This window comes from Sitophilus oryzae, unplaced genomic scaffold (assembly GCF_002938485.1).
Source record: "Sitophilus oryzae breed Bouriz unplaced genomic scaffold, Soryzae_2.0 scaffold_1801_pilon_pilon, whole genome shotgun sequence".
In the NCBI taxonomy this organism is placed as follows: Eukaryota; Metazoa; Arthropoda; class Insecta; order Coleoptera; family Curculionidae; genus Sitophilus; species Sitophilus oryzae.
In genome coordinates this window covers 3,504,618-3,518,276 of record NW_022146504.1, presented here as the reverse complement: position 1 = coordinate 3,518,276, position 13,659 = coordinate 3,504,618, and the positions used below count along the sequence as shown (strand labels likewise).

The window sequence follows — 13,659 nt, the reverse complement described above, 5'->3', positions numbered from 1 at the left end:
CAAACCGATTCTTTCTAAATTCTCCATTTAATGGCGTTTTAATTGTAATTAGCAAAACTAATATAGAATGTTGATTTATCTTTTCAAAAGTCTTTAATTTTGCAGATAAATAATAATATAGAATATTAAATTGCGATAAAAAATAATTAGACAACTAGGTCAACACAAAATCAAGGCACATTTCGATACAAAGATGAAAAACCTAATATTTCTCTCATTCTTAGAAATAGGTACTTCTTCTCTCATTTTTAGAAATGGGATAACTTCATATCGTTCGAAATGGTTAAACGCCAGCATTTTTTTTAAGTTAATAGCCAACTATGATTGCCATTTAAAAAATTATATTTTTTATTATTTCTGACAAAAAGAGCAAGCATAGAAAAAAACTCACTACGCCACTGGATTGTGCTTAAAAAAGTGCCTTAAGAACGTCTTTACCGAATTTTATTATTCTGCAAAATAAAAAAGTTATGGGCAATTTTCAAAATAGTAAAAAATTTAAAAATACCCCTATCTCAGTTAGCAGTGAACATATCAACAGGCGGTTTATGCCATTAAATGTGTCTCAGAAATCGAGCCCATGACATCTATCTCGGTTTTGCTCTATCTAGTCAGGAAATAGGTTTTCTCTGTTAAAACAGACCAATTTCGACCACCCTGTACAGAAGAAGTACAATCGTTATCTTTATTGTTATCAAAGTAGGCTTTAACAAGTTAATACATTTATTAAGAAGTTTAATTTACAAGATTTGTTTCATACATACCATAGTCACTCATGGTGTCACCATTGTTTTTCTTCCTTTTAATGACTATATGATGGTGCGTTGTTGTCTCTGTTTGGTTAGAGTCATCTCTGATGATGGGCAGTCCTAAATTAAACAAAATAATTTATAAGGTTAAATTAGTTAGAATATCTAATTTTCCTTCAGTAGAGTTTTCTGCAAGCTCTTTGCCAGTAATAAAAAATCCAAAAGTGTCTTAGAGATGTTTACTTTACAAGTATTTTATATTAAAGCTATCTCAAAAGATAAAAAAAGTATGAACAAAGCATGCAACTATTTAAATAATTCTAGGCTTAAAAGTTTTTTTCAAAGTTTTAAATAAGCAGTTTAAAGTTTTTTTTACCTGTGTCAATGGCTACTTCACTGCTCATTTCGCCATCGTCATCCAGAAACACCTCGTCATCAGGATTTTGGGCTTTGACAGCGGGTCTAAGACGTGATGGAACAGGTCTGATGGCCAGATGAGCACCAATGGAACCTTCCTGGAAACAAATAAAGTCCCAATGTAATATTTTAGATGTTTAATGCACAATATACCAGATTATTTTGAAAAGTAAAGTAACTGTAAAGTTGTTAACAATAAAAAACAAACAAACAACCCAACCAAAAACAAATCACGGAATGTCTCGGTCTATTTCGTGTTCTATTTCAGAGTTTGCGACCGAGATTTCCCGCAACATTGGAAAAGCATTGAGTTTACTTCTGAAAATATTACCAGAAATGTTTCGCGAAATGTTTCTCGAAATATTTCCAGAAATATTTCGTGGAACATTTCGGGCATAGTGTAGAGGATGTTTAACAGATTATACGTTTTTTAACATAACAAATTAATCTCTTTCAATTTTCTGGCACTCGTGTGTTTTATATAAACCATAAATAATCTACTGGCATTTTGATGATTATTATTATTTAATAATCGTCCTTTATATCATCGATTTACGATGCAATTTAACTGTTTATGCCTGATGAGCGTTTGGTATTTATACAGCAGCATAACATACTCTACATCTATTGCATAACATATCTTCAGCCTTTGAAAGATTGCCATGATGAACTTTTACCTTTAAGCTTTGTCAGTTTTTTTTCTTTCTCTTCATTTCAGATCTTCTTCCGTTGCGTAACAGAAATATACCGACCGACAAATTCGCACTAAAACACTGTTGCCAGACGCTCGAAGATGTCCGAAATTTGCTCAATTTTATGTTAACCTTCATAAATCCGGGGTCAAAAAAATTCCATTAAATACCAAGTGGGGTACAAGTGCACCGTAATTTTTTTTCCTTTGAAAATATTTTTAAAATGTTTTTTTTATGAAAAGGCAACAGCCCAGCTACGTCGAAACACCGGTTCCCATTAGAACACCGAAGTTAAGCGACGTAAGGCGATACTAGTGGATGGACGGGTGACCGGTTCGAAACTCTGTATCGTGCTGTTGTCCAATAAAGGCAAAAGTATAAAATCTATTGACACACACTGCTCATTCACGCCGCACATACAGGTATTTTAACATTCTAGCTGGTCAAAATTATCAAATAGGGTTTTTGGGTGTTATATAAAACTTGATGCTAAATTGGACTAATTTAAAGAAAAAGACTCCTTTATAAAACGAATTCTAATTGGTCGACAAAATCTAGGGGATGATGGCGTCGGATTTTGCCAAATCACATTTTGGTTCAAGTCACATATAAGCTTGTCTGGCACAAAAGAACTTTGAAAGATATTACAGTCAGAATCTTCCTCGCAACTAAACTTTTGTTTAATTTGTAACTGCTGGGATCCGTCACATCCCCATTTACATATCAAAACTAGATTTGTACATTCTTGTTCACTTAGCAATTCCAAAACGTCCTCAAGATAAGTGAGTAATCGTAAAACTGTATGATCCATTAGATCTTGTAATCTAATTTTAGCACAAGTTTCGGTTACCCTAAATGCACTTTTATTTGGGTAACAATCTTTCTTGGCGCGCTGCAAAATACTATAACAGAGATAAAGCCTTTTGTTTGTACTTCTAATAATTTCATATTGACGCCTTGATAGATCTGCTTCCACCAGCGTGACTGACACCGCATTTAATGGAGAAATCGTCCTTTTTTGCTCTTTTCCAATTATAGCGTTTTTATTTTCGGTGCCTTTTGCGGGATTACTGATTAGTTCCCTTACAACATAACTTGCGTTTTTATGGCCTTCCGATCTTAGCTGCATCTGAGTAGCATAGCCCATAATTTCTGGACTAAATTTACCCCTCAACTCTTTGCTCTTTCGCCTCTTACTCCTGTCACTCAAGTCTGAAAAGTCTGGCCTTCCTGAAGTGGCCGTCGGCTTAGGAATTCCGAAAACTCCTTGCAACCATAAGTTATTTTTTTCCAAAAATCTTTCTTCTATGTAATGAACAGCCACCCATCGCCTTTTAAATTCAAATTTTTCATAAGAAAACTTTTGTTTTATAAAAAGCTTTTCTTCGCCAGAAAATGATTCAACGGATAGAAGATAATTTTCTGAATAGTTCAATTTGTCATTGAAAGTGTGGGTAAGTTCTGTCTTCTCATTAAGTTATACAGCTTTAATCGGGTAAAAAGTTTTACATTGGAGCAACCTAAAGTAACAAATTTATGTTGTAGACTAAAACAAAATATTTCTGAAAACAAAGTTTTTGTAGTTTTTAATTTTCTTATAAATTTCTTTGAAAAGGGGGAAATATGTGGAATAGCTTTTTTCACTGTCAGAAACTACAATCTTGTAGAATATTTTTGCCACAAAATTAATTCCATAATTGTACCCGGAAATAAACTAATTCTCTTAAGGAAAAAAAATAGATGAAAATTTCAAGAATGAACAAAGATCGCTTTAATACATAAAAAATATTGAAAATATCTCCAGGATAAATAAAGCTGTGTTATGCTGATAGTCGCTTATCTGCTTCATCACCTTCTATTATTTCTTAGACAATTAATACACTATACGTAGCACTAAACCGTAAGGAATATATATGAACTTAAATTCAAATAAAAATCGCTAAATATAATCGACACAAAGACGAAGTTTAGGCTGATAAGGAGAAACTAAATTTATTTTAACATTAGCAAAGCCCATAAAAAAGTGATCTCTGTTCATTTGTCGAAGCCCTCTGATAATTTTTTTTGGTACATTTTATACTTTTTATAATCGACTTTTGGCCAGCTAGAGTCGTAAAATACCCGTCTGTGCGCCGGTTCGAGGTCGGATGAGATCGGATATCTCGGGAGTAGAGTCGATTTAGACACTTGCCAAGTCGGTAGGCCATTGACCATGATATGGCCGAAGACCGCGGTTCGGATTCCGCGTAAACAAAGTAGGCCCCGTCCAGATTAGCCCTGGCAACAAATTAATTAACTTCATATCTTTACTTTACTTAACTTTTTTTATGAAGGTATTTAATTAACTAAACATATTTTGATTCTAAGATATATTATAGTACTATTTTTACATAAAATACATAATTTGTATTATTTAATTCAAAGTTTACTTAAATGTATTGTATGTTGCTAATAATACTCAGGATGCATCCACACCATCCTAGAAAAAGCGGAACGGCGTATCGGGGGCGGCGCGGCGTAACGACCTAATCGGTTACCAGCAATTCTATTGGCTAAAATTTTTCGAAAATTCATCTGTCAAAAATTTCAGCCAATAAAATTACTGGAAATCAATACAAAGTCGTTACGCCGATACGCCGGCGCAGCCGCCGCGCCGTTCCGATTTTTCTAAGATGGTATGGATGCATCCTCAACTACTAAAGCTATAATCACAGATATAGAAAATTATATATGTAGATGTACAACACATACACACAAAATAAATTATTTTTCAAAAATAGTAGGTATACTAAAAAATAATCAATTAAAAGTTAAAACAGAGACTGATAAAATGAGATTAGTTATGTCATATCTCTGTCGTCATTTACCATTTTTTTAAATGTAAACTAGTAAACCTAACCAAACTAACATATACCAAACCTCGTTTTTTTTTTTATAAGAAAAAATAAAAAAGTTATAAGGGTGAGCCACTTATATATTAGCCGACGCACCCGGTATACTGAATTAGAAGTATGTTTGTAAAAGATTAGCAAAAGAGCTTATAGGAAAGTAAGTAAATAATAATTCAAAAATTATCGCAATAAATTTATGTCTGGGGTGCATTTGTACCCCGGCCGTTATGAAGGTGAAATAAATTAATGGCGACCAAAGGGTTTGCAATAACAGGGGCGGATACAAAAATTTATTTTAGGGGGGGGCCAAATAAAAAGTAATATAGAATATGCTTTTTAAGGCGCCATGTTTAACCCAAAAAGCTAAATAAAAATATTTACCCAACTTGTAGATTTTAGGGGCCCCCCTCTGTATCCGCCACTGTGCAATAAGGTGTTTATTTTTCGTCACACTCACATGAAACAACTATAAATATGACCGATATATCTGGCAACGTTGTATTAGAGATTCATAATGTATAATGTAATGTTAAATGAAGCTTCAACAGCCTTGGATAAATATAAAATTGCACTATTTCTCACGGTATCCAGTTTCACCCTATTAAAGAAAATTGATCAGATTTTGATTATTTTTTAATGATCAAAACAGTATTTCTCTGTTAATAGTGATCTTAACTTTCCCAACCGTAAATAAAAAATTGAGCTAAGAAATGTTATAATACCCAGAAAAAGAATTAAATACAAATTTAATAATCTTAATAAGAAAACCACTAAATATTTTATGATTTTGTTTTCGATTCGCATTCCTCTTATTATTTTTGAAAAAAAATATTTATGATTATTTTTCTTTTTAAGACAACCTACGTCATGTCAAAACCTCAGATAAACATTTAACAGTAAAAATATTATTCATTTTATCAAAATTTTCGCACTTTGTCATACAGTTACACAGCTATCTACCTGTAAATATTTACATTCGGTTCCAAAATGGATTTTGCAGAATTAATTGTTTTTATTGTCTGCAAAAAATACGTCCAATGACTTCTTGGATTCATTAAAATCCATAAATAAATAAAAAACCATAGAAAGAAAAATAAAAAAAACATTAAAATTCAGATTAGTAAAAAGTTAGTTTCTTCTTCAGTGCCTCAGAGTTGAGAGTAGTACAGTCTGCCCCAATATGTCAAGGAAGATTTTGACAAGCGACATCAAAAAAATTATAGAAAATACAATTTTCCAGTGAAATATGACAGACATTTTTCCAGTGAAATAATGACAGACAGTTGAAATATTAAGAGTTGAGAGAATAAGTTAAGTTAAGAGTAATGTAATGAGTTAAGAGTTGAGTTGAATATTGAAAGTATGAGAGTTGGAATATTGACAGACACAAGTGTCACTGTCAGGGATCCTCTTCTTGGACACACTATACGAAACTATAGTCTGTCCAACGACAAGATCCTTCACGGTGATAGATGTGTCTGTCATTTTAATTTTAAATTAGTTTATTTTATTTTACAAACAAATAAGTTGGGTACAGTTGCAATGCAAAGCGGGAAATTAATATAATTAAAATTTTAGTGACAAATGATTACTTCAAAATACTGAAAAAACGGTAAATTGTAAAACAGGAAAAAATCTAATCGAGTTATTTTATTTCAAATATAAAATATTTTAGGGGGTGTGTTAATACAGAGGTGCGTGTTAAACAAAAATCTATGAAAAAGATTTCTTACTTTCAAACTTCAAGAAACACCCTGCAATTATTATTATATATTTATCAATATATTGCACAGGAATGAATAAAATACACAACATAAAAAAAACAAAATATTTCACTAATAATAATTTCAATAATTTACAAACACTTACTGAATTTTATACCTTAAAAGTTGGTTAAATAACTTTAATCTTATTTTATTTAAACCAGTACCTTTTTGGTCATATCTCTTTACAGTATTAAAAGCTATTATAAATGACCTAGCATATGTGATGTCTTTATTTTACTACTCCAGATTTTAGTATCATATACTTTAAAATTATACAGGGTGTCCCAGAAATGAGTGCAGATATTTTAACTGGTAGTATAGTTCAACCCCAGAAACACGCCTATGAGGTTTTTTTTGCGAAAAAAAAATGTTGAAAATTTTATATTTTTCTTGACATTTTCCGGAAAATGTTGAAAAACCTTTGAGTGCCACTGTTCACTCCCCGGGAAATTCGTTTACCGGGCATAGAGAGTGTCGGAGAGAATGCAACGTTGCCACCTCCTACCATACCCACATTCTGCATGTTTATCTATAAATTCAATTATTTTAAGTTGCTACAGAAAAAAATACGAAAATTCATTTTATTCATATTAGTGTAGATTGCTCTACTAATTCTAGAGAAACGCGCAATATTTTAAATACTTTTTACAGTGGAGTAAACTGAAAAAATAAATCTTAACAATTATAGCTTCTTTTTTCGCCATATTAGGAAATATTTTCAATCGTTTCAATAAACAATTATAACCTTTAATGTTTAGTTAGAGCTTACCCTTTTAATGAAAGTGTTTTTATCCAGCACACATATACGTAAACACATACACACCAAATATCTATTAAACTGAACATCACAAACCTATCACATGCCTATCACTTTTAAAATATTATTTAAAATTTTTCACATGATAATAATCAAACACTAAACTCATAAATACAATAAAAAATGTTAAAAAAACTTGCTTTAATAACTACTCATATCCGGAGGCTGATGGTAGACAGTCCGGGGTTTTCTTCGACATTTCTTCAAAACCGACGCAACCCCGACAACGATTTCGAAAACACTGAAGGAATTACAAATTACAAATTTTTATTTAGAAATTTTTTACCTTAGCGTCCTCTACTGGACTGATGTATTACTATTATGGGTCAACGTTTTGGTGGTTGTATAAAGATAGATAAATCAATTTTCTAAATGTTTAATGTATGGAGTAGGGATATCCCAAAAATAAAATAAAAGTACAAGAAAGGGTATACCCAAGAAAGAATTAAGGTAAAATCAAAGAGTATTCTACGTTATCTAAAATATAAAAATATGGGAAGCCCCGACAAAAATCTGACACCTGATATCAAAGTGATAAACAAACATCGGCGCATGCGGCAGCGAGCACTTACACTTAATTTTTCAGTTCATTGCTAGATGGCCTTTTACTAGGGATGCACTGCAAACAAATATTCCAGCAAAACTAAAGTGTTTTTTCTTATTCTAAATTCTAACAAATAAATAAACCTGTAAAACTGTATAAATAAAATCGGTCTTCGATTTAAAAAAAAAGATCGATTATACCAAAAAATCGTTTGATAAAAATCACGTCGATTTGATAATAATCGATTCGAATCGTACATCCCTAGTATGGTGTGTAGTTTAAGGTTATGTTTAAGGTTAATCGTGGGTTATTAAACTCGCACAAAAACAAAACAGAAAACAACAAAAAACAATGCAAACAATGCCAAATAAACCTGTAAAAAAGTACTTTTATTATTCAAAATGAAATATCATATAATTCAGTTGGTATACGAATATTTTTTGATTTATTTATAATGTTTGGTGTCAAAAATATGTGAGAAATGAGGTAAACAGTTTAAATGTCTTAATAAATTCGTTTTTAATTTATTAACCTTTCAGGTATCTACCTAATGGTAGGAAGAAATTAATTATGTAATGGTAGGAAAAATAATTTCACTTTAATTATGTATTAGAAAATCAGTAATCTTAAATTAGGATGCATCAATGGAGAAGAAGGCAATTGTAATCACAATACAATAACAGATCTACAAATACCAAGCAATACATTAAATCAAAAATCTCAGTAACACTGTTGTAATAATGTACTCCCTGTGGTCTTATTAAGTATAAAGTTTTGTTTTACATGAAAATAATTATCCCATTTAATTATTCATTAAATTTTAGTGTCAGCTTATTGATAGCTCGATTACCAGTCAAATAGTTTCGATGTTTTCTATACTATGAAGAAAATTTGATCTGATTAGATTAATTCAGATGTAAATTTATGTTATACGGTAAGATATTTTTAAACAAACCAAGAAAGTTCTCTTCAGACAAGTTCTGGTCTGAAATTGCAAATATTAATGAAAAAGTTATACATGTAGTTTTCTATTCATAAATGATATTATTGATTTTATTCTAGGTGAATGTATCGAGTCATATTATATTCTGCAGAATATATTGAGAAAAATGGTAAACTAACTAAAAGTGCTAACAAAATTTCTTAGGAAGTTATCGATATACCTAATTATTAGAAGCTGTAACAAATGTTCAAAGAGTCAGAGTATACTTTATTAGAAGTGTGTTAGATAGAATTATACACTTTAAAGAAAATATCTTTTATTATTGCAGGTAATACTGAATGTAATGCATATAATATGTGAAATCTATTATTACATACAAAGATTGAAAATTATTTAAACAGCTACCTGTATGTTGTCTCACAATCTCATTTAGTGAATGGGTTATTAAAAATTGAACATATTTACACACAGAATATTGTGGATATGGATATCTGGAAAGCATGTTATAACCATTTTTATTTTTAGGATTTATGAAATGATTACATAAATATACTAACAACAAATTGCAATGCATCTGTATATTAGAGACAAAGATGAAAGAGAGTAACAAGAATATATGTATTCAAAAGAAAAATATCAAGACCATTTGTAGTAATTAAAATTAAAGAATAAAATACATAAAATGTACCATATGATCGAAAAAAAAACGGCGTCCAGTTGGCTGGGAAATGACGATCAATGACATTTCCTATATAAATTTACATATAAAATGACAGCGACCTTCATTTCATAGCCATCGTTGACGCCGTTTTTTCTCGATCATACGGTAGTTTATGTGTGAACAAATTCTCATTTCATATAAAAATTGGAGCTCTATCTAGAGTATATTTGAATATAAATGTTTTTATGTATTGGAAGGGGGACTGTAGTTTTCAAATATAATAAAGAAAATAGACTAAAAAAACATGTGTGTAAGTTCTTTTTTAAACTATTCTGTAAGTTACGTAAATGTGTTTCAAATAGGTTGCTTTTCACAATAAAGTCAATACACAGTAATTATGCTTTACTTTTTCAAAACACACTCTTGTTTTTTATTATCAGAGAGTTATTAATATTAGAAAATTTAGTTACATGAATATAATAGGAGCAAATATTATGTTTCAAGTTTCAAGTAATTAGAATATGATATGAGTCATAATAGCTTAAATATGATTGCTCATAAAATACCTAGTATATACACATTTAGATATATCTCTTTAAATATAAATTAGTATTGCCACCATGCGATTAATGGGAAATACAATATGGTCGTGAAAAAAAAAACGGCGTCAGCGATGGCTATGAAATAAAGATCGCTGTCAATCTATGTGTAAAATTTTATGGAGAATTTCACCGACCGTTATTTTCAAGCCATTCTGGACGCCGTTTTTTCCGACCATACGGTATTTCTAGGTATGGAATTATGTCTCTAATATGTAGTTAGGTAATTTTTTCCATTTGCCTATTGTTAATTATAACGTCGTCAAACTATAAAATTTGCTATATTTTTTAGTTAATTTTTTTTAGTAATATCAAAACATGTTTTGAATAGTTTAATTAGTAATAAAGCTACTAACATATTCAGTTATTCTTTTTTCTATAAAGCTTTTTTGATAAAAAAATGAGTATACCTGCTAAGACGTTAAATTGCCTGAGAAATTACGATCGATGCCATTTACCATCCACTTTTACACAATAGAATGCCATCGATCGTAATTTCAAAAGCAGAAAACTTGCCGCCGTTTTTTCCAATGAAATGGGCGGTGGGGAGAAAATTACAGATTCCTGTATTATATTAACGACTAACGACATTATTAATCGAGTGTACACAAAGCATGTACACTATTAAAAATCGATCTAATTTCTAATATTATCGAGCTTTTAAAATTCGAGAAAGTGATCGGAGATTGTGTTTAAAGTGTTGTGAAATGTTCGTTAGTGCATATTTTTGTGTCGGTAATCGGTATCGGTATAGGCAAATCGCAATGGAGTATACAAATAAGAAGAAGGTGGATATCAGGCGGATGAAACTGCCATTTGAATTTTGGAAACACGGCGGAGTTTCTGCCAGTAGAGGGATAGATGGCGCTGCGTAGAAATTTCATCTAAAGTCCCTAGATATTCATCTAGGGACTTTAATTTCATCATGATTTTATCAAGTCATCCACAGAGTATAGTTTAATTAACAATTCGTTTGATTCTCTGTGGAGTAATTGGAGTAGTTGGAGTAGTTGAAAAATATAAATATTTATATAAAATGTTGATAATTTTACAGCGATGTGCTTTGTTACCCTATGAATAAACATTGATATGAAGTTGCTTTCGCCAGAAACAATTATAATTAAATAATTTAATAAAAATTTAATTTCTAAGTGACCCGGATCAGTTAGATCAGTAAAATAAATTGAAAAATAAACGTCATTCCATATCTGGCAATGTCTGTCAGTTTCTGTGAAGTGGAAGTGAATTGTGATTTGTTTTTATGGGAATATTTACGGATTTTTGCGAATTTAGAGTATTTTGGACGATAGGATTGTGAAATTTAAAAGCCAAGTAGTTTCATATATAAGATTAATTAATCCCTGTGATAATTTTTATGAAATTTCTCATAATCAAAACAAATTCTTTCAACAAAATGGCTGTCTCAGAAATTTGGAAGATCATTAATTTTAAAGTTTTATTTAAGTGTATTTATTCGAATCAAGAATTTGTATAACATATTAAAAGCTTAATTTTAAAGGTTGTGCAGTAATTTATGTAAGTGTACGCTTTTAGATAAATATTAAATATACAAATTTGCAAAGACAAACAAGTAATTTTAAAAAGATCATTTATTTATTTAAACGAGTATAATCATTAATCATTAGGTTGAAAATATATTTGTATTTACTTATTTATATATTTTCTATACCCTTGTATTATTTATAAGCCCTATATGTCCTGTTTTATTTGAAAAAAAAATGCTTCGAGTCATCGAGAATAGATTTAATAACAATTTTGTCCCTTGGCTTTGTGTATTATATAACGCAAATTGTAAGATGTTTCTATTTGAATAGGTCATTAAAGTTGAGATTAAAGTTATACCAAATTAGATACACGTTAACTAATATGCCTTTTATATAATGATTTATTTATTTATAATTTATAACCTTTTTTTATAATTATTTATAACTGATCGTATAAATTCTGATAACTTTTATATATACTTGTATAGTATTGAATTTGTTATATGTATTTTTATTAACAAATGTTATAATAAAATAATCATGTTACAAATTTTTCGTGTTTTATTCTATTTTCAGGGATAATTTCAATCTAGATTATTAATTTATTTGTATCGAAATACATTATTTTTATTTTGTAAATGTTTTGTTATAAATAAATGAATAATCTAGATTGAAATTACCAAATATAAGTAAAAAACTTATGAACTGGCAGTAAAGGTCCATTTAAAAATATGGCGCGAACTTTTAGTTCTGCCAGTAGCCCGCTTGGATCGCGTCGAGCGCGTGTTTCCAGGCTTTAACATAGGAGTTTTCATTTCTTTCAGTTAGTTATTCTATGGTGGATATGCTAAGAGCATAGCACAAAACATCCCCCTTTAGAACTTCATCTGTCATGTTAAGAAATGAAAGTAAATAATAAAGCGCCTCTCGTGTTTGTTCGCACTCAAAAAATTTCAATTAATGCCTGTATATATTTTTAATATATTTTTTAAATTTACATTTTTTTAATTGTAAAGTAATATATTACATTTAAATGGAATATATTACATAACAATTATGTCAATTACAGGATTACAAGCTGTTTTCTAACATTTTTTAAATAAAATGAATTATAAAATTTCAATATATGTATGTATATTTGTCGTAGGTATGAAAAAAGTAAAATATAAAATGGACAAACGTTTACTTACATTGCATTAAAACTTCCACTTTTAGTTTTGCAATCCAAACGCAATATTTCTATTTCACAAATAAAAATATCTGACAGCACTAAAATCACTGAAACTTCCGCGGCTGACAACGAAAACTGAAAAATATAACGGCACTTTTTATTTTGGACCTGCATATCAACATTACGCTGTACTATTATGTGTTTGTTGCTGAAATAATATAAAATATCTAATTATAACTTGTAAATTTTAATATTTTAACATGATTTTAACTACTTTTGACAATAACTAAACTTTTTGTTATCAAGATGACATTTTAGACGGCAACTGACATATATGTCATAATATTTAATCTTAAATATGTATGTAATGTAATTTAAATTACTATAATGCAACTTTATACTAAGAAAACATTTATATATTCACAAAATACAACAAAGTCTAATAATATAGTTTGAAAACAATGAATATTGAATTAAAATTGAAAAAGTTAAGCGCGACCCCTTGTGTCAAAATTAGATGATTAAATTTTCGCAATTTTTACACCATTTGATGACCGGTGGCGCCTCTAGTGTTTGTTCGGGCGGTTGGTCTTTTACTCCCGCTTATGGCCATTAAAGAAAAAGTTCTAAAGGGGGATGTTTTGTGGAGCATAGGTACTTTCTGGCAGGGGAAAGCGCCGTAGAAGCTCGGAGACTTATTCCGAAGAGTATCGGAATAGATAAATCCCTAATGCTCGAACCTTTGTAAGTATGGTTCAGCATTTGAGGGATTCGTGAAAAGCAACGAAGAATTGCTGCAAAACGTTAAAAATTCCATGCTCAGAAGAAGGAGAGCATGTATTGGAAATGGAGGTCGTCATGAACAATTATTGTAATAGCATGCAGTCAAGAAGCGAAGGGTATA

General features: G+C 30.2%; 1 protein-coding gene across 3 annotated transcripts in view; it reads right to left on the bottom strand.

Moving 5' to 3' along the window:
- Positions 1–13,659, bottom strand: part of LOC115882931 (venom metalloproteinase 3) — a 111,453-nt gene that overhangs the window by 17,160 nt on the left and 80,634 nt on the right. For all 3 annotated transcript variants that reach the window (XM_030901195.1, XM_030901194.1, XM_030901197.1), the window contains exons 6-7: positions 1,126–1,264; positions 765–869 (exon numbers count right to left, since the gene is read on the bottom strand). In XM_030901195.1, coding sequence (XP_030757055.1) covers positions 765–869; positions 1,126–1,264 — 244 coding nt within the window. The remainder of the gene's footprint in view (positions 1–764; positions 870–1,125; positions 1,265–13,659) is intronic.